The following is a 22500-nucleotide window of genomic DNA, read 5'->3' on the forward strand; positions in this document are numbered from 1 at the left end:
CAATTTATTTGGTAATCTCTTCCCAAAGCGTGGTTAGAGATGCAGTAGCCAAAGCAGTATCTGCGATGGATAGCCAGATCTCTACTGCGAGCTTTTGGTAATTCTTTTCCTAAAGTGCATTTGGACTCTATCACAGGTTTGGAAAAGTCCGGGTTCAAATTCTGACGGAGTTATAATTCAAATTCTTGAAAGGAGTTATAATCTACCGATGCGAGGCGGAGTGAAAAAACAAATTATCAACAATAATAAACTAAACTGAAATCATAATTCTAATAAATAAGTAAATTTTATTCAGCAATAAGCACAGTATGTATAATCAAATAGAATATTCGTACTGTTCCCATTCCCACAAGGTAAGCGTCCAATTCCACTTCGAACTTAACCAGATTCACCGCCTCTGCTACTTGAGGCGGAAACTTATTGCAATGTTCGACAACCCACTGCCCATATGTGAAGTTCATCAGATTCCATCTCTGTTATTCCCAGATATTTTATATACACTGAGTGATCACCGAACTATGACCACTCCTATAAAAACTGAATGCGACCCGTTGACCACGTGAGGTACCAGAGTGCGCAGTTAGCGACCTACTTAGCACAGATAAGGTGTCAGTGTTTCAGTAGGTAGTAAAATTCCGAGCGTGATGGATAAAAGGAAGGATTTATCGGACTTTGATAAAGTACAGATTGTGGGAGTTCAACGAGCTGGTGCCTCGATTTCCCAAAATGACTGAACTCGTGGGGTGTTCGAGAGCCGCCGTTGTTAAAGTGTACCAGGACTGGCGTCAAAATGGTCACACAACGACCCGAAGGCAAAACTGCAAAGATCAACGAAAGGTTGATGTTAGAGGTGAGCGCCGGGTCCGACGACTCGTACAAGCGAACAGGCGCAGCACTGTTGAAGAGTTGACTACCCAATACAACATGGGCCAACCCGGAACAATATCTGGCATGATCATGCGTCGCACGCTCGCACGTATGGGCTATACGAGCAGACGACTCCTACGGCATCCTCTCCTGACCAAGGTTCATCGGCGTAAAAGACTCGCTGGTGCAAAGTTCATGCAAGTTGGACGTTAGAAGACTGGAAGAAGGTGTGCTGGTGAGATGAGTTACGTTATTTACTCCACACTGTGGATGGTCGTGTACGGATTTGGCATCAAAAACACGAGGCTCTTGATCCATCATTCAAGGTATCAAAAGTGCAGGCCGGTGGAGGCGGTTGTATAATGTGGGGTGGGGCATATTTCACTGGCAGGAACCTGGACCCCTGGTGCATGTACAACAACGTAACACTGGTCTCCGCTATCGTCAACTGCTTGCTGACTGTGTACACCCCGTTATGTTACACTTTTTCCCGAATGCCGATGGTGTCTTCCAAGATGATAATGCGCCGAGCCATCGGGCACTTGATTTGCAGGAATGGTTTGAGGAACATAGTTCTGACTTCCAGCATATCGAATTGCCTCCGAACTCTCCCGATATCAGTCCCATAGAGCACTTGTGGGACACTATGGAAAGGTATATCAGGCGTCTAGATACACCAATCACCTCCATACCTGCATTGCTGACCGCATTACACACAGCTTGGTTGGCCATGCCTCCCGAACGCTTCCGACATCTTGTTGAATCAATGCCAAGTCAGATAGCTACTGTACTGAGAACAAAAGGAGGAGCTACGAAGTATTAGGTAGGTGTTCATAATTCAGTGATCACTCAGTGTATGTGTCCCATGGTTCTTGTCTCACCTACGATGAATATTGTTTGTGTTGGTCTTAGGCGCATCAGCAACTTAGACCCTATTGCGCTGTATATATGTTTATAAATTGCGTGTGTTCTGTGGTCCGTTTGCTAGAATAAAAACCCTAGTTTCCAGGAGAAAAACGATTCGACCCTCACCTGAGACCGACTAACTCGCCACTTTGTCAATAAAAACATCAAAATTCCTCATGTCATTGGCGGTATTCGAACTCAGGTCATTCTCACCCGCTGTAGGGTAGGGCGGTGATTATACCAATTGTGCTAATTATGTAGGTCTGCTGGAATCTACTGTGAATACCATGATTGCTGAGATGGTTCTGAATCACATCCATAGACTCTACGATCTTTCCTACCACACTAGCCTATAGTTATCCAACTCCTCTTTACCACCTCCTTTGCGAATTGGGGAGACATTAGCCCTTCTCCAGTCGAACAGAATCCTCTTGGAGCCCAATAATACTCTCATTAGCATGCCCAGCAGTTTGATAATCAAATGCAGCCTTACAAATGAACATGTACCATCGTCCCCCGAAACTTTTCTCTTCTTTCACCTTGGCTTTTCTAACAAAAACTTCTCTGAGATCATTAATATCATTTAATTTAAAGCAATATGGCTCCTGAACTTTTTCAGAGGGGGAAAACACACACAATATATAACAATAATTATTATTATTAGTTTTATATCTTTATTATTTTAAATTCTATGAGAAGTCCCTTATTTCCGCACTGCGGAATTTACAAAGTGAGATATCATCTGTATTTATTTTGTAAAGTGAGTTATCAATGCCATTTTACGAATAATAATTACATAATCAGATTAGAATTCAATCATCAACTGATAATTGTTGCTCCATGGGGTGATGTGTTTGAGATAGAACAACAGATAAAGTACATGCGTTATATAAATTATACCACAAGGGGAAAGTAAATTAATATAAAAAAAAAAAAATAGTTGTCATCATTATAAACTAGGAATAAATACTTACCAGGGTCCCAGAATAATCTTCATCAACTGGTTTATGCACACGATGAATTTTATGATGCATTTGAATATGACAAAGTTCATCGATAAAATTAAGGATAGCTCAACTATTTTTCATCCAGTGTCACTCTCAGCTTATACCATGACGTCACAGCAAACTTTCAAGGTTTATTACGTCACTTTTACGTAATTAATATGTAATTCGAATACAGAGACCAAATTGATGTTTGGTAATACTGAAATTTGCTTTAATGGTAATTTAAACTGAAGTCTTATTTCACTGATAATATAAAATGCCTCTTGTGGTATTTTAAGTCAATAAACTTCGCGAACTTATCAAGTAAGTCATTTGATTTCCCTCAGACAAACATCATTTGACCTACACTTTATCGTACAACCTTATCCACGTGTGAATAAGTCATTCACGTTTTAAGTAAGCTACTGGAATTGCGAAGATAAGTTTGTGTTTCTAGCTTAGGTTGTCTGGTAATGCAGATAAGAAATATCTCGAAGATAAAATGCTATAGAAATGTATCTTCTCTTTTCAGGATTTCGTAGGAGTATTCTGAAGAAATTATTCGAATTTTCTTGAGGCAAAAAATGAACTATTCCAATAGTTGGCAACGTATGGGCAGGTGTTACTATGAGGCAGAATGATTCCTTATCAGTTCTGCTGTCCGTTGCCCTTGATGCTGAGGCGCAGGCGGTTCAAAGTTTCATCTGTTCTTCTTTGGTTTTAGGAGCATCAGCGTGTTCTGAGGTCGGTTTTTTGTTTACTGGATGAAAAACTGAAATTTCCAGCAGAAAAAAAAATCATGCTGCCCTCGCCTGAGACCGATTAACTCGGCCACAAAGTTTCAGCATACCAGCAAAAGATCATGGTGGTTGGAGAAAAAGGTTATCATAACTTTTTCCTGCAGAAATCAAATTTTTTTCGCCATTCTTGGAGATTTTTTCTCTACTTTCATATCCCTTAGCTGTTTTTGAGTAGCAACTTTCACCATGAATAGCCAATATTCTGTTAAGAATTTCTTTTTGATCTTGCCATTCAGCAGTAAAAATAATAAATATCATAAAAACTTTAAAAAAATCTCTTAAACGTATAAAAATCCGGTGTTACAGATAACGAATCAATTGATATTCATCGCTCATTATAAACATTAATTAACTTTTGAAGGAGATTTTAAGCATTGAGAAAACTAACAAAAAGGATCAGGCCCTTTCATGTCTAGAAGGTTTAACATAAACCTTCTAGACATAATCGAACATAATCGGGCTATATTTGTCATAAATTACCTACTAAGTAAGAATATTTAATAAAAACTTTTCTTCGTGAAATATTTGTCTCCAGTTACACAAACACACAGTAAAATCCAATGACACACAAAACCACTCAACGGCTAACTAAAATTAACCAAATAACCCCCAAGAACTAGCTAAGATTGAAGACTTTGGATTTCAATATTGGAATTGGTCTTCCCATTTGGAGCTTCGAGTAAGGACCACCTGATCATATCACTTGATCTAAATCCAACCATCTAAAGAAGGATTTCAATATAGAAATCTGACACCTACTGGTTAAATATTTCAAGGGGTAAAAGTGCCCTTTTATTAAATATTCTCACTATCATTTCGGATTTCTATGTTGAAATCCTTCTTCAGAGTTTTGAATTTTAATAGTGCCACATTAAACACGTTTAGACTTGTTTAATGTGGTACCAGTTATTGAGAAAGTCATGATCACTTTATGCACCCCTAGAGTATAGGTTTTAAAGCTTGGATTCCGCGGAAACCCAGGGTTCGGTGGGATTTTTAATTAGAGAGAGAGAGAGAGAGAGAGATGTGATATTACGAACTCCATGTTTTGTTTTGTTTTTTTTAATGAAAGAGGAGCTGATAATGTAGATAAAAGTCTGGGACGAACGTTGTTGAGAATGCGAGTTTCCTGGAGACAAACCACACAAACCTTTCTCGAGATTTCAAAGTAGAATACGAATATAAATTAAATTGGATTTGAATAAAACCCACGTGTCAAGAAATGTGTCAAGAACTTACATGGCACTCCCAGATATTTTGTTTCCCTTTTGTTCGTAAACCGGATCTCGATAATCACCAATTCTTTCCCTACTACGAATCACTAGTGAAATAATCAAGGCTATTATCCCGGTTTGGAGGGCAGAAGGGCAGGGCATTGTCTGATATTATTATTACAAGAAGTATACACTAATGAACCTTCTAAGAAAAAGATACGTTAGGTTTATTCACCTTCTATTAAAGAGTAAATGAAGGTTACAGACAAAAGAATTCTACAGAAACAACTTCGGGTGTCCATTAATGCTTGATGAATGATTTTTAGAATTCTAAAATGGTACAGTGGAAAATGAGTGCCTTCCTTATAAGCTGACCCCATATTATTTTAATTTTTAAACGAAATTTCGTAAAATTTTTACATCCAGTTTAACCTAATTTCCTAATCTAATAATGGATGATTAATTCAAAATGACAACAGAACACGATTTTAAGATCCGAAATATGAAAATCAGGATGGCTTTAAAAATATTCACTACAACATCACCATTCAGTTGTTATCGAAAGCGAAATGGAACGACTCTGGTTGGGTTTCCTCTTTCTGTAGAATTCAACGTGGATGTTTGGAAGATACGCAACGGTGGATAGCTATTGGAATGATGATTTCAGGGCAGCCACAAAGCTGAGATGACCAAAAGTGGCGTAATGGTATTTAAAGTCTATGCAACAACATCGAAAGACTTGTAATATTTTCAGGCGTGTCATTACACTGAATGGATTTTAACATAAAATAATGCTTCTCCATGTTCTGTTCAATTGGTTGATGAATTCTATCAATGCGAATATATTCTTCAGGTGGAGTGACCTGCTCTATTCGCTTGAACGTGTAATAGTAGTAGTAGAAGCATGCGATGCAAGAAAGCAAGCTTCACAAATACATATATAGTTATAGTTATAGAAAGCAAGCTTATGTAGCATCAGTCAAAAAAAAAAAAAAGCATTTCACACATCCATTTCCTCTAAACGTTTGTCCAGCTCCTCCTTGAATTTATTTAAGCTATCAAATTCCACAACGACAGATGGAAGTTGGTTCCAGCAATAAACTACCCGTTGGCTAAAGGCAAATTTCCGCACATTTATTCTACAACTGTCTTTCCTCAATTTGAATTTATGTCCCCTTAGGTTCGTAATCTAAGAAAGAGGAAGAATCCCATCAGAATTGAGCCTGCTCAAATCATTCAAGGCCTTATACTCCTCAATCAGATCACCTCGGAGATGCCTAGTCTCCAGACGCTGCAATTTGCAGAACTTAAGTCTTTCTTGGTAATACCACCCCCTCGTTTCCCCTCACCAATCTTGTTGCTCTTCTCTGTACTTCCTCAAGCAACTCAACATACTTTCTAAAATGAGGCCTCCAGACCTGTGTACAGTACTAGAACAAGTCTCTCAATGTTTAGATAAGAACACATCAATCAGACACTCCCATTAACAACTCAGATTTTTAAACATCACACCACTCTACTCCAACAAACAGTAAATATTAATCTCTTTTGGCATAAGCACATCATAAATATCATTCCCTCTAACTTTATTCTGTGGGTGATATTACTTCGCTTCTGGATAGCTCTTGGAAGCAATTAAATAAATCGGCCCTTAATGGAATACAAATGGAATTTTTGCATCTTGGAAGATATCTCTTAACCTCTCTAAAATTCCTCAACTCGATCCAAAAAGAGCAGTTCCATTAGTTGATGATCCTGTATTACAGACTCCCTCCACTACTAACGCATAGATATTTAGTTAATCTCTGCCTTTTCTACAGATATACCCGAAGGCACCGTTCATCTGAATCAGCATCTGTAATTCAAACCAATTTCTTCCAAACCATCCCCTCCTCACATCGGGTGGAAAAGACCAGAGTTTGAATCCCGTCAATGACGCCAGGAATTTTCATGGGCCTTTTTCACAACGTGGCTGAGTTAGTCGATCTCAGACGAGAATAGCATAGATTTCCCCGCCCCTGAAACTCGGGTTTTTCATCCAGAAAACAGCAAATCGACCACAGAACACACGCAGTTTACAGACATATACAGCACAGTATGACATAAGTTGCTGCTGTCCCTGAAACCTCGCAACAACTAACCAACCAACGAACTTGTGTATTAGTTGATAATAGTGAATAAGATCCAGAAGTGCAACGAATTGGATTGCCATTTCTTTTTCGAGCAATACTGTGCGTTATCAGAACCATTTCATGTATACACTAGTTTATTAAAAAAAAAAGAAACCACCATCAGTGTGCCTTCGACGTAGGTCATTTTTAACCACCTGTGACGTATCGCCCACTGAATTACCCTAGAAGCAAGACTTGTTCCAACAGCTGCATGATCACAGCGAAGTTTACCTACCACCAGCCACAGGAAGCTGTCTGGAGATCCACGTGTAAGATTACAAACGACAAAACGTGTTTTGAAAACAGATACAGGCAATTGGATGACCTAGAACCAGCGAACAGGGTCAGTCTATTTTGACGGTGAATTATTTGACGGAAGAGACTACGAAGGTCAAGCGTTCGCAGTCTTCAAAAAGAAAATTCATTTCAAATCCGTATTCTGATAGATGGCTGTTATGATTAAGAAAGAAGACATTCTTAAAGCAAACAGTAAATGTAAAAAAAAATATATTGCAATAATTTCGCTTGTCATTATTAGGTTGTTAAGTTAGGTGTGTTAAGCGCCAATGCAACTAAGGCTATGAGGCTCCAGTATTTTGTGTCTGTAATTGCATGTATTTTTCGATCGGTTTGCTTTGTCGAAACTTCTCGAATTTTCTTTTTCTGGACGAAATACTCCAGTTTTCGGGAGAAAAAACCATTCTTCCTTCGCCTGAGACCGACTAACTCAGCCACATGAAAAAAAAAAACAACAAAAATTCCTTCTGTCATCGACAGGACTCGAACTCAGGGCTTTTATTATCAGTTTAAGATCTACATAAATCATGAATGATTACTATTCGCTAATTATATTAATCGCAGCAGAAACGTGTATATTTCAATTGTAATTAAAATCCAGGGGGAAATAAGTAAACTACATTACGAAAACGTTGACAGCATACTAAGATTGTTTATTGAATCACAGAGCATGAATTACGTGTTGCATTTCACGCATTGCTAATTATAAAATATTAAAAAATGTGGAGTGGATATTACGTTGGGAAGTATGAGCAGCCAAGTGAAAATAACTAACTTGTTTCTAATTTTAGGTATTTCAAAGTTATAAAATTTTTAAATTTTGGTTAAATGCGTGCTCTAATGAACGTGCTCTAATTTTATCATCGAGTATAAATAAACACGCCGCATGCTTCAATATATTTTAGTTTAATAAAAAACTGATCAAGTTTAGGCATCATGTGAGGTCATGACCTGTAGAGCATTACAGTCACTGCTGTAATATCCTCCAATCGGAAAATGTATGCAGCAACAAATTTCCTAATAACGATAAATCATGAGGAAACAGCTATTGAGAAACCGTTATTTCACAGCTATTTGAAATAACGGTTCTCAGGAACAGTGATTCCAAGCCGATGTGAAAGATATCTCTATTTATAATTTTAGTTCTTTATTATTATAATATTTTCTGCATTATTATTTTTCAGAATTATTATATACACCACAAATTTTGAAGTACGAGGTCCCAGGATTCTTCTCTCTAAAAGAATTTGGAGAGTAGAATACTTAAGAGAATCTTTAAATAATCTCTTCTTTTTTTGTCTGTAAAAGAATCAAGTTGAAAACTAATGACACCATTGCGTAAAAATTTCATTGATCGTACCACAAAATTAATTCTTCCACAATTCCGCGACTTCTAAAAGCTCAAAATGAGTTGAAAATACCAGAATTGTGGTCAAAAAGAAGACGAATTCTCACGGCTACAGAATTATAATGCAATACGCAACTTGGAGGCACCACAAGACAATAATTGTTATTATAAAATCAAATCACGTTCTTGGTCCAATGTTACGGATCTGAGCATTTACAAATTCAGCTTAAAATGGCTGCCTGATAAGCATCAGTCTACCAACTGAAGAAAAAATATGTCGAAAAAGGTCCTCAGATGTCGGCACAAAAGAAGAGATGACAGCAGTTATCCCCATTATACCATTTGATTTATGACGTGTGCGAAAAGTTTTGATGTGAGTTATAGAAAACAAAGGTCCTCATGATGGAGGATGGCTAATAATAGATCATGTTCGTAAACTGTTTCGAGATTTTGAAATTTGTTGTCCATAAAAAATGAGAAAAGGCAAAATACTCAATCAACAAAAGCGAAAGTAACCGACAGACAGGAAGAATTACAAAATATGTTGTAATTCGTCCTGCTGTCGGCATCCGAAAAGTAGTGCAAGGGAACTAGTAATCCTTTCTTTCACTTTCTCATTATTTTCTTTTTTTTAATGCCTGATACCAGGGGCTATAAAAGGACCCGGTTAACTCTTGACAACACATAACAGCTGACTATGGAGTCCGTTTTATTTTTTGCTCTGTGTATGTTGCTGTCTTTGTCCACAGCAAAAGTGTATGAGAGATGCGAACTGGCCAGAGAACTCTTTCTTGTTCATGGGGTTCGGAGAGATGACATTGCCAATTGTAAGTATTTTATTTATTCGCTCTTCTGCTTATCTGTAAATCGTTGATTTGATACTGTTACATTCGAAATGTAAGTGGTTAATTCTTTGTGCAATGCCCAAAAGGCGTAATGAAAAAGTTCGGGGACTGAACTAATATTTGAGAATTGATGGAGCTTATCATCTATTCGGATGGAAGCTCCTGAAACTTCAAGAACTTTTCTTAGAGCCTTTGGAATTGCTAATAGTTCGCTTTCCTGAATTTCCTCAGTCGTTGCACATCTGTGACCTTTCAAGCTTCTCCCCGCAATGGGTAGCACAGTGAATATTATAATCGTCATTACCAGACCGGTTGGAAAAGGAGATTTCTTTGCTTGTTTTGAAAAGCCTTGGAGAAGATGGTGTTTTCCATTGAGAGGACTGGACCTTTTCTTGGGTCATAGCCGTAAGAGAATCTCTTAAGAATCTCTCTCTTAAGAGATTCTATCTATCTCGAAATATTCTATCTCTCAATACAATAATCAAAAGAGACGATATACATAAAAAAATCTTCTGTTCAACGCACCTTTCTAATTCATTAGCTAGGAGCTTAATTTTGTTTAATAAAATTATTTATTTACTGATAATAAATAAAATGATATTCTTTGTTTTCTGACAGGGATTTGCTTGGTTCAACATGAAAGTTGGTTTAACACTAATGCTTTAGGTAGAGGCAACTGGGATGGCAGTACTGATCATGGACTATTTCAGGTGAATCCTTAAGTATTTTAATAACTCAGCTATTCGTGCTTTCTGGCGTGTAGAATTTCATCCTTGATAACAACGAACCTTTTTGTTTTTATTTCAGATAAATGATAAATACTGGTGCTCTCCAGGTCCTCACAATGTTTGCCATATTTCCTGCGATGGTAAGAATCAGTTACTCGTTATAAGGATAATATTTTTCTGGAATTAAAACCAATTACAGTAGTAAGCGCTGCAAACAGCAAAATAAAAATTAATTAATGTAAGACAAGTGAGTTTTTTAAATTAAAGATTTTTGTCTTAATATTTGATGCTAAAATATATGCAGTTTTTAAATTTAAAAAATTCAAAACAATTTGCGCATGTACTATTAAAGTCTTGACATTCCTCTCGCACGAGACGATTTAATTGAATTTTAGCAGGAATAAATTACACCCATTGGCCAACAAATTATAAACCTTTATTCAATATCTAGCAGAGCAACCTTTGCCCAAATTACAACAAGTACACTTCGTGGCATGCATTCCATTAGGTGTCTGCAGGGTTCCAGCACCAGATTTGACTATTCTTCTATCATGATATTTGTAAGGTGTTATATTCTGCTAGTTCAATAACTGCGAAGTCGAGTTATCCTTTCCAACGTATCTCAGATATTCTCAACTAGTTTCAGATCTGGACAATTAGGCGGCCAGGATAGAAGTTGGAAATTTTGGGAATATTCCTCGAGCCATTCAGATACAATTTTTTGAACGGTGGGTAGCTGCGTTATTATCTTGAAAGAATCGATCACAATCTGGGTAAAAATGGAGAACTGCGGTGTGAAGTTGGCCCGATACGATAGAAAGATATTCATTGCAGATAACAGACAATCTAAAGGTATGAGTGGACCGAGTTCATACCAAGAGAACATATCCCATACCATACACCTCCAGCCGCTTGAAGGTTGGATACAAGACAGCCTGGACCCATTGGATGCTGATCTTTCTTTGCCAAAATTGGATTTTTCAGCCATTTTCTAAGCACTGAATCTTCTGTTCTGACGCACGGTTCTCTTTAAATTTCTGCAGTCTCGTTCATGGCGTTCCGATTTTCTGCACTTTTCAGATGTTTTTTTCGACACACCAGCGACTTCCTTTCTTTTCTCAATTGTGACTCCTGCTAAACGTGCTCCAGCAATAATACCTTTCTGAATATTGGAAAGATCACCTCTCTTCCCCACGACCCGATTGACTAAAAATCTCCAGGAAAATCTACAGTACTTATCATACCAATAATCATACCATTTGACAACTTGTGTTTGCATACAGCGCATTTAATTATCTTGAGGCAAAATGGTTCTAGTTTTTTTAGCCAGTGAAGTGTAGCTATCACTCATCAATTTTCCAACAGTTAAGTTTAAAGAGTGATGCAAATGGTCATCAGTCATTCTTGAGTGACTAATGACTATTTGCATTTTTTGATTTTGATTTTACAAATTTCATTTTTGAGATTGTCTGCTCACACATGTAAGTGATTCCAAAAACATTCAACTTTTTTCTGCAAGCCCTTCTATATTAAGAATTGAATCTGAGAGAAATTTGTAAAATTATTCCAGTGAGTAGAAAAAAATCCATAGTATCCGTCGTGAAAAAAACCTTGTATCCGAGACCGACTAACTCAGCCACAGAGTGAAAAAAGCCCAAAATTGACGAGATTCGAGCCCAAACATTTTTTCATTCGGTGTGGGATAATCTGTAGATATAAGCTGTACCAATAGATATAAAATAGCATGCAACTGTAATTTTTTGAAACACTCCTCTAATTTTGTACTTTTGTTTCTCCATTTAGCTCTGAGAGATGATAATATTTCTGACGACTTAAACTGTGTGAGGAAAATCTTCAGTGTCCATGGGTTTGAAGCATGGTAAGATTTTAAAAATTGAATAATAATCTTATTTATAATTTTATGATTTTAACTAATAAATTTATTTATAATTTTAAGGAATTTTTTTTAGAAATTCCTTAGAAACAGATTTCCAATATCATAAATTTCTGCTTTTCCAGTTCTACTTGAAATTAACCAAAACATTTATAAATTAACCAACGAGGATGGCTCATTAAGTACAATTTTCTATCTTTCACTATACTAAATACGCCAACCGAACGATCTACTTGTGATAATGAAAAGTATCAACATAACTAGGAAACTAATAGTGCATACACAGGAAGAGATGAGAAGTTCTGTTTTCAATTTTTCTTATTTTTTTAGATTAAAAGAAGTGCCGCACCTAAAATCCATTCCTAGTCAATAAGCATTTGTCCTTGCGAAAATGCCACCAAGCTTTTTGAAGGTCCCTATGACATATGTGTTCTGGGCTAAAAATTCTGAAAGATTTCGAAGTACAGTTAAAGCAGAAGAGCTGTTAAAGTTGCCTTATCTTTCCTTACTGTATTCAATAAAAAAATGTTTTCTTGTAGAATCGTAACCATATCGGTTGTTGGCACAACAGTACCTCCTTATCAATTGATATTGAGAAACAATATTTTATTCCCTTTAACCAACTCGAGTGATGTAATTGTTATCTAAGAGAATTCTGCCTAAAAATCTTCGCTGGATATTTCCACTCAGTTCATAATTGTTTTTCTCTCGTAGATCAATAGTCCTTTGGCCTTCGCTATCAACTTTACTAAAGACAAACACATAATAGAAGTGAAGTAAGGTTGTTTTTTCTTTGCCTCTGATAATTTCGTCCTTATTCCATTTCTGACGACCATTAAAACTTTGCTTCATATTTAAATAACGAATTTATCAAAGTCTTGGTCAATTTTATAGCGAAAGGAAGGAATTTTAGATTGTTGTTGTTGGGTTTTCTGGAGCATCGACGACTAAGGCATGTTGCTCCGTGTATACTGTCTCTAAATTGCTTGTGTTCTGAGGTCAATTTTCTGTTTGCTGAACGAAAAACCCAAGTTTCCGGGAGAAAAAACCATGCTACCCTCTCCTGAGACCGATTAACTCTGCCACCTTTTAAAAAAATACCCATAAAAATTCCTCCCATCATGGACGGTATTCAAACGCAGGTCTTTTCCACCGGTGTGGGGAGGATGGAGATCTTACCAACTATGGTACCTATGAGGGAGGAATTTTGGAAATGAACTATGACACCAAAGTTAAGCTATAGAAAATGCATCCTAACATCATCAGGATTATATGAAGAGCATTACCCTGATGATACTCGTAAGCGATATCCCTCAAAACCAGGTTAGGTCATATCAAAATTTATATCGTTACAAATGGTTAAGCTCCCCTAAAGTAGTTCTACCCAAAACCATTCTTTTCTTCTACGATTGGAAATATTTCTGGAACTCTACTGACATCGAGTTTAATTCTATCATCTTATTGGACTTCCCCTAAAGACCTAGAATGTGTCCCTTTCAGCAAAGCCTTGATGCTATGAATAAAAAAAAAAAAAAAAAAGTAATATTAGTGCCGCCCAAGAACGAACTCATCTCCCCATTATTTGAAAAACTACTTCGTGCGTAGCACAATTGGTAGACTCACCGTCCTCCCTAGACCGGGTGGAAAAACAAGATTTCGAGTCCCCTTCGTAACATGAGTAATTTTATGGGCCTTTTTTTTCAAAATGTAGCTGAGTTATTCGGTCTCAGGCGAAGATAGCATGGTTTTTCTTCCAGCAAACAGAAATCGACCTCAGAACATGCGCAATTTACAGACAGTATACACGGAGCAATACGGCTTTAGTTGCTGATGCTCCTAAAAACGCTATTACAACAACAACTTCATGTTTTATATTACGCAGTTTGAGCTATTGGCAAACAGTTCTATCTGATTGTTTTGACCTTGGATGACCTTCGTGTGTCCTTCATCAGATTTAAAGGACAAATGAGGGTCATACAAGGTCATTTTAATTTCTTTTTATAGTCTACTTTTCATTTTATACCATCAAAATAATAATGTATTATCTACCTCAATTTTCTTAATTTCTAAGCCGAAGCAGTGTGTGTGTGTCTTTGGAACATGCTGTTCATTTAAGACTAAGTGATGTTCGAGTTACAAAACAGCTGAACCTGCCACGTAAACATTTCGATCCATTAGCCATACCTATTAAGATAAAAACGAGTAGGTAGAACTCTCTTATTAAAGTCTTCACCAAATATTTCATTGAACACTGTTTCTCTTATTTTTAGGGTGGCGTGGAAGAATCACTGTAAAGGAAGAGACTTAAGCCATTATGTTGCAGGATGCTAATTTCTCATTAGCAAGGACAAGGTTACACCTTCATACAAAAAATGTTTACTAAAAATGTTTTATTTTATACTTTGGTAATACACAAGTATTTTAATATACTAATTGTAAGTGTACAGTTAAATCTGAGCTGCTCTGAAAATCTAAGGTGTGATAATCAATCGAAATATCATTCTAAAAAAAATGTAAAATAAACCGCACTTTTTATAAATATTTTTCCTCACTTTGACGCTGCAACCTATTCTCTCCTCCTTCTTTGGGTGGTGGGGTTCACCACTCTCTTCATTTTGAATATTATAAATTGTTCAAATAATTGATATCTTTAGTTAAGCTTTAAAATTGTATTGAATCCTTTAGAATACATAAACAGGATCAGTCAAACGCTTATGTATATAGATGATAATGCTTTTAAGTAATTATTTAAAACAATTGCTGTTGTATTCAACTAATGTTGCATGCCATAAGCAAGTATATCTCGTACTGAGAGGAATTTTTACCATTATAGGCCTACATTGAGTTTACTAAGTTCCTGTTGTTGAAACAGTTTGGATGGTGCCAAATTCATAGTGTGGAACACAGAAATATTTGTCATTTATGATATTTATATTGTTTACAAACAACTTTAACTTTTTTCAATGTATCAAAAGCATATATACTGCAATAAACACATTTAAATTTTAAAGTTAAATTCATTTTTCTTTTTCAAAAAAGAATCGGACACAACCAACGAAGTATTGCATTTATTTTATTTTGATATATCCCATAAAGTTTGAGTTCAAATTGATAATATGCATACGTATATAGAGCATATCACCCTCCACAACTAAGGGTATAAAGCTTTCTCCATCATTATTATACAAAAGATAATACTAAAAATATTTAAAAATTTATCTGCTTAGTTTGAATGCTCTGTTTCCTTTTCTTATCAGTAACGTCAAAAATACAATATTTTCTGTCTGGTGAAACAGAAAGTTGCACATTTAGTTCTGGTATTAGGTGATTTTTCTTAAGTAACTATTTCCTGCCTTCGGATTATAAAAGTAATCATCTGAGAAAACGCTAAATGGCTTGAGCGTGCATGAATTCCATTAGTGGTCACGCTTGTTAAATGACAGTCATGCTGGAGTCACGTATGAACGGCAATGTGAGTTGCGGTTTCTTGGAAGACATCTCACGATAACAATAATCCTACTCCACCTTTCTCTGAGGTATTCAAATTGCTTTGAACTATTTTGGTTTTACGCCTTTGTGATCTCATAAATTTAAATTTTACCTGAATTAAATATAATATGAAGCAAACAAAAAACTAGAACTACCAGGATAGATAGCAAATGCTGCATGACTATTGCAGGCAAGTTAAAAATCTTAATCACAATGGGACGCAGTTTATCCGAATTAATCAGAGTTGTCTAGGAGAAAAAAAATGAGAACTGACTTCTTACCTTTTCGTATTGTGTATCCGATAGCCAAATTGGTACCATATGATTTTGTTTGGAACAAAGAAGCCATCCCTTAAGAGGACCCAAATTACAAGAAACAAGTTAATTGAAGTAATAAACAGACTACGAAAACAATCAACAGTTACCCCTGATGGATCCTTTTATTCATATTAAGGATTTGTAACCCATGCTTAGCAACAAACACTAACCTACTCAACACCTTGTTTAGAATTCATAATGTCCTTTACAATTAAAAAAACAATACACGTTCTGTTTCTAGATGCGAAGTCTGTCTTCAATAGAATCTCCATTCCGGAAGGATCAACAGCTGTGCTTTGTTTCCTCTTATCATCATATCTCAATTAGAAGAACTCTAGATGTGGGGTTGGGAGAGCAGGATCTAATCAAGACTTTTAAATGTCTGGATGCTAACAAGGAGGTTCTGCCCCTCTTCTTTCCCAAACTGTTTATTTTGTCTCCCTTGAAACTTCCAGTTATGTATTTTGCATGCTTTTGTTATCGGGTCATCCAACTATGTCTTCTCTCCAATCCTACATTAGGAAGCTTCTTGCTTTGGAGCATTGGACATCGCTCTTGAGTACTGGATCCCAGTAGATTCCCAGAACGACTAAGAACACCTTAATCATTTCAAGTCAATCCCTGGCGCGTTTTTAGTGCTACTCATTTTTATATTCAAAATATTACTGAAATCTCGACAGGTGACGATGAGATATAGCCGAAACACCTGCAAAATATAACGCCACCTTAATTAAGGTGAATAATGACTTAAAAATAGTATTTTGCGTAAATTATACGTTAATTAGACCATAGTTACAAATTCATTAAACTCGTATAGCCGCAATGATTTTTAAAACGAATCAATACAAACGTTTCTTGATTTATCCGGTAATTTAAACATTTGTTATTTAAGTGATGGTTCGTGACGTCTGTTTTCATATTTTGTGGGCTACTGAAAGTAATATTATTGATGTTTCGTGGGCTAAGCACTACTTAAGTAGGACGTAAAAATCTTGTTTATAAACGAATGCTGGAGGTTAAATCTACGAACTTTAGACCCAGAAACGAGCACGCTCTCAACTGACGCTACCAGATCAAATAACCCTGAAATCGTGAGAGAGCTGAATAATTTAACAGAAACAAGTTTCCGGATTACGTGGTGTAGTATTAACTCTTTCTAAGAGTACGGAATGTTATATTAAAATTGTTTTCATAACAAGTTATCTGTAAAATGTTCCAAAACTGTATGCCTAAACCAGAACACAAAATGTATGCTAATTATTGCAATATAATCTTTTCAGAGTAGAAATCGATTAACCTTTCACATTTTTACTGAAGGTTTCTGTAGCTCTGGAAAATTTCTGGAAGCGGCCATTAATTCTCTCACAGCTGCTTGGATAATTAGTTTCCTACGAAGTGATGATACAAAAAATTAGTTCTAACTGTTGCCACCATGTAGCGCCACTCGACAAGTTAGGCATTCAATTTTATGTACCTTTTGGTTATCAAACTGGAATTATTAAGTACGTACTCGTATAATACAACTATGTACATCAATTTACTGAATTTTGTAGAATTATTCCACATACCACGAAGCCTCCCGTATTGTGGAATTGAAAAATTTTGTTCCATACTATTGTGTAAAAACAAAATGGAATCAAGACGTTTACTACTTAAAGAGCCCTGGTGGGTAGCATCGCTATCTCCACACCGGGTGGTTAAGACCTGAGTTCGAGTCCCGTCAATGACGTGGGGAATTTTTAAGGGTTATTTTCACAACACTGCTGAGTTAGTCGCTATCAGGCGAGTGTAGAATGGTTTTTTCTCCCGGAAACTCAGATTTTTTGTCCACAGAACACATGCAATTTACAGACAGTATATACGGAGAAATGTGGCCTTAGTCGCAAATGCTCCTAAAACCCTGATACAACAATAACAACAGAGGAGAGATAGCCATCTACTATCTGTTGCAGAGAATAGTTAGAGAGACGATTAGACACCCAGTTGCAAAATCAGTCGTGAATCTGTAAGGTGGAAACTTGTTAAGAAGACCTTTATGGTTCTTCTTAACAAACAGGTTCAAAAGCCTTAAAAATGTCAGGACCAATTGCTTGAGTTTCACCAAACTTTTCTATGCTTCTCCACCAAATTTACTCCTGTTCCATCCGGAACCAAACCAGAAACGATGACATCCATCATTAAAAATAAGATCAGGCAACTCGCAGACTACCTTAACAATTCTGGACTGAGGCTAAATCCAAATAAATTGGCAATGATACAGTTCTTGCTGAAAACAAATGCCAAATTAAGATCCTACCGGCTCTCCGAGATGATCTTGTTCCACTCGTAAGCAGCCACGGTAACTTGGGAGTCATTTTCGACCCCAGGTTTCGCTTCCCACATAGAAGTTTTATAAGTAAAATAAGAAGCCTCAGAGGGCATGCTAAACATCTTCTTTATGTTAATGACTTTCGAACCACAAAGAAGTATATTCGGACCTTTACTACCCCTCTGTGCTGTATGCAGCTGAAATTTGGGAGTCTTCTGTCACGACAATAAGGAAAAAAGTTTAGGCAAAGAGTAAATGCTCCTAAAATAGGTAACATACAAGCATCATCGACCGTCACAGATGGGACCTGCTCAAATAGCCACAGAAAAAGTAAATCTACCAAAGCTGTCAAGAACCATTAAGAGTATGAGTTCACGACTGCAAAGAGGCTATTGACAGATGTAATATCTTCTTCAGACCTCAGGGATATCTGCATACGTGGTTGCACCCATCATGGATTAAGAGCAACCGCCACACGGCATCCGAAGTTACAGACTGAAACTCTGCGACCGATTCGTACCAGTACAAGTCCTCTCGGTATTCCAATTGATGAAAGTTTACTCTAAATATGCATGGAATATTAAGTACAGGTGGAGAAAACTTCACGTCATAACCCACACAAGAGCCATTTTTACCATGATGATAGATGTATCAATCATCATGGTAAAAATTACTGCGTGTCTGAAGTGTGATCCCTGTGAACTATTCAGACTAGCGAAATGATCCCCTCTCATGTATATGCATCTACCAATTAATGAAAAATGCATCAGAATTAAAAGTTAATGTTAATTTTATATCCCATCTCAAGACCCCCTTACTTTACATACTGTGATGGGTCCCAATTGCTTCATTGTATTCTCTATTAAGCAATAAAAATTTCTTATTCATTTAACAGCTCCTCGCAGGTAGAACGGTGGATATAATCACTGCCCCCTCACATCGGGTGGAAAACACTTGAGTTCGAATCCCATCAATAACGCTTTTATATGCCATTTTCACATTTGGATTTGTTAGTTGATAAAGTGTGGGTAACATGATTTTTTCTCCCGAGTTTTTCGTCCAGAAAACAAGCATGTTGACCACAGAACGCACGCAATTTACAGACATAACATATATGGCACAATATGTTCCAAGTCACTGATGCCCCTAAAACCCCACAATAATCACAAATACTAAGAGCAATAAAAATTTGAACTTAAACAAAAACGTCATTGTTCAGTATAAATCTTCACTAAATTACAGAAAGTTTCTGATTAAGTTGAAACTTGTAACACCAGATTTACTTCATGATTACGTTGCAAGTAGCTCAGTGGATATAATAACCGTCCTCTCCAAAAAGGCTCTTGGTTCAAAACCTTTTCCTCTCACCAGGAATTTTTATCAGATCTTTTTACAACGTGGCTGAGTTAGACGATCAGTCTTAGTCTCCCGAAAACTCAGATTTTTTGTCCAACAATGAGGCAAATCAACCACAGAATACACGCAATCTATAGGCACAATACATTGACCCCTCATAGCCCTAGATGCTTTGGCGCTTAACCTCCTAACACCTGTAGCCAGATTTATTTATTATTATTATTATTTTGAAACTATATATTTCTTAACTGTAATACATTCATCATTGTATAATAATAGCAAATTTAAAAAAGCAAAAATTGAGCTTCCCCTTTTAGATTCATTTGGAAATAAATGAGTAACAAGGCGGAAATAAGTTCACTTCCAGGTCTCGAATATCGAATTTCTTGGAATGCATATTGGAATAAGGTTGATGAAATGTACAGTGGCTTCAATGTATAATTTTTAGGTTGAAACTGAAAATATTTGGGTCTCGTGCGAACACTGCTGTAATATCCTGCAGGGGTAAAATTTATGTACCCAATTTCCTCATTATTTACTTCCAAGAACTAAATTATGAGGAAATAACAGATGGATTCTAATGACCTGTGACACAACATTTGAATTTCAGATGGATATTACAATATCTTTCTACTTAGAATTTCTTTTCATTATCATTGTAATATTTTAGCATTACTCTTTTTCTGAATATATACGACATAAATTGTGAAGTATGAAGTGTAAGGATTCTCCTCTCTAAAAGGAAGAAATTTAGATAGAAGAATCCACATAGAATGAACCACGAAGACGGTCGTAAGTTTCACGCGCAAATATTGCAGTTGATGCATCGATAAATATGAAAACAAAAAGGCAAATCATAGAGAAACGTTAAAGAATATTTTTTCTCTTCTATAAAAGATTACCATTGAATCCGGCATTAGTATTAGGATTGGCTATAGAACAATGAAACCATGCCTTATCTTGCACGAGGCAAAACATAAATAGATAAACTGCCCAAATACTTCCATTCTCCCACAGCTACGGATCCAGATGGTTTCTGAAGATCCTCAAAACAGCCTCAAGTAACCATGGAGGCAACTTATTCCAATGATTGACAACTTAATAAGGAAAACTTCCTGCAGTTTATTCTGTAACTGTTCCGCGCTAATCTTGAATTTACGTCTCCTGGTTCTAGCATTTAATACTGTGTGTATAAGGCCTTGAATGGTTTTAGCAAGCTCAATGTTGATGGGATTCTTCCTCTAGCCCAGATTAATCGCCTGAGGGGACAAAAATTCAAATTGAAGAAAGACAGTTGTAGAAACTTTCATCTTCATTCATTTTGTTTCAGAGTCATATAAACCTCAATGGGATTGTCTCTGGTGTTGATGTTGTTATGGGGGTTTTAGGAGCATCGGCAACTGAGGCCATATTGCTCCGTATATACTGTCTTTAAATTCCGTGTGTTCTGTGGTCGATATTCTGTTTGCTATACAAAAAAGCCGAGTTTCCGGGACACTATGAGCTACTCTTGCAGACTTTTCTGAGTAATGCAGACAGTCTGCAAGAGTAGCTCATGGTGTCTTGTCAATGATATATACCAATTTTTCTAGTAGAGATAAGGAGGTGATTATCCCCTTGTATAAGGCAATGGTCAGGCCACAACTTGAGTACTGCGTACAGGTCTGGAAGCCTCATTTTAGGAAGGATGTAGAGCTGCTTGAACGAGTACAGAGAAGGACAACGAGATTGGTGAATGGAACAATGGGTTGCTGTTACAAAGATAGGCTTTTTTTCTGCGAATTGCAGTGTTTGGAGGCTAGGCACCTGCGAGGTGATCTGATTGAGGTGTATAAGGCCTTGAATGATTTGAGCAAGCTCAATGTTGGTGGGATTCTTCCTCTTCCCCAGATTAATCGCCTGAGGGTACAAAAATTCAAATTGAAGAAAGACAGTTACAGAATAGATGTGCCGAAAATTTGCCATCAGCCAGCAGGATCATTGATTGCTGGAACAAACTTACATCTGTCATTGTAAAAGCTGGCAGCTTAAATAAATTCAAGGCAGAACTGGACAAATATTTCGGGTTAATGATGGGTGAAATGGGAAGGTTTTTTTCTTTCCTTTCCATTTTTTTTTTTTTTTTTTTTTTTTTTGGCTGATGCTGTATAAGCTTGCTTTCTTGCATCATATGCTTATACTAATGCTAAAAAACAATGCTGCCCTCACCTGAGACCGATTAACTCAGCCACATTGTTAAAAATGCCAATAAAAATTATTCCCGTCATCAACGGACTCGAACTCACGTCTTTTCCTTCCGGTGTGTGGAGGACGGCGATTCTACTAACTGCACAGCCCACGAGACCCTGTGTGAGCTGCTTGGTTAGGTGTAGTGAAGGATATAAATATTGTGATCAAAAGTAGCAAAGATTTTGAGCAAAAATTTCGTTCGTTCTAATTAGTTTTACTTAACTCCCAAAAAATTTATTCTCTCACAGTTAAGGGTGTCACCCCCCCCCCCACCATTTCGTATAGCATATGAATATCGTCCTATCTGCATCTGCTGGAAAAGACCTGAGTTCGAATCCTGTCAGTGGCGCCAGGAATTTTTAGGAACTTCTTTTCATGCCTGGTTGTTAGTCGCTCTCAGGAATGGGTTCCATAGCTTTCTCCTTCCGGAAACTTGGGTTTTCCATTCGAGAAATAGGAAAATCGACCACAGAACACATGCAGTTTTCAAACATAATAACCTGACAGCTGTCATTTCTATTGTACCATTTTATTCCTGAAATGGGAAGAACAGTTTTGATATGATTTTCGAAAAACAAAGGATTTGATATGATGGAGGTTACATAACAATAAACCGTCTTCCTAAACTGTTTTCGGAATTTAAATGAGATTTGATGAAATGACTAAAGCAATAGATGTAAAGGTAGACAGGACGAATTACAACATAAAGCATCAGAAAATATAGTGCGAGATAACTACGTGGTCC

At 36.8% G+C, this 22500-nt stretch overlaps 1 protein-coding gene across 1 annotated transcript; it reads left to right on the forward strand.

Moving 5' to 3' along the window:
* The first annotated feature begins 9286 nt into the window (after nt 1-9286).
* LOC150077758 (lysozyme C-like) lies at nt 9287-14387 on the forward strand. Its single transcript, XM_090384354.1, has 5 exons — nt 9287-9416; nt 10053-10144; nt 10242-10302; nt 11966-12041; nt 14327-14387. The coding sequence occupies exons 1-5, from the start codon at nt 9287-9289 to the stop codon at nt 14385-14387; spliced, it is 420 nt and encodes a 139-aa protein (XP_090240480.1).
* The last annotated feature ends 8113 nt before the right edge of the window (nt 14388-22500 follow it).

This window comes from Mastigoproctus giganteus, chromosome 11 (assembly GCF_048544385.1).
Source record: "Mastigoproctus giganteus isolate SK-2022 chromosome 11, ASM4854438v1, whole genome shotgun sequence".
NCBI classification, from domain to species: Eukaryota; Metazoa; Arthropoda; class Arachnida; order Uropygi; family Thelyphonidae; genus Mastigoproctus; species Mastigoproctus giganteus.

Excerpts from the sequence above, each read along its gene's own strand:
- LOC150077758 (XM_090384354.1), top strand. The coding sequence starts at position 9,287 with ATGGAGTCCGTTTTATTTTTTGCTCTGTGTATGTTGCTGTCTTTGTCC. Across the intron at positions 10,145-10,241 it reads CTGATCATGGACTATTTCAG|ATAAATGATAAATACTGGTG; the intron begins GTGAATCCTTAA and ends TTTTTATTTCAG. Across the intron at positions 10,303-11,965 it reads TTGCCATATTTCCTGCGATG|CTCTGAGAGATGATAATATT; the intron begins GTAAGAATCAGT and ends TTCTCCATTTAG.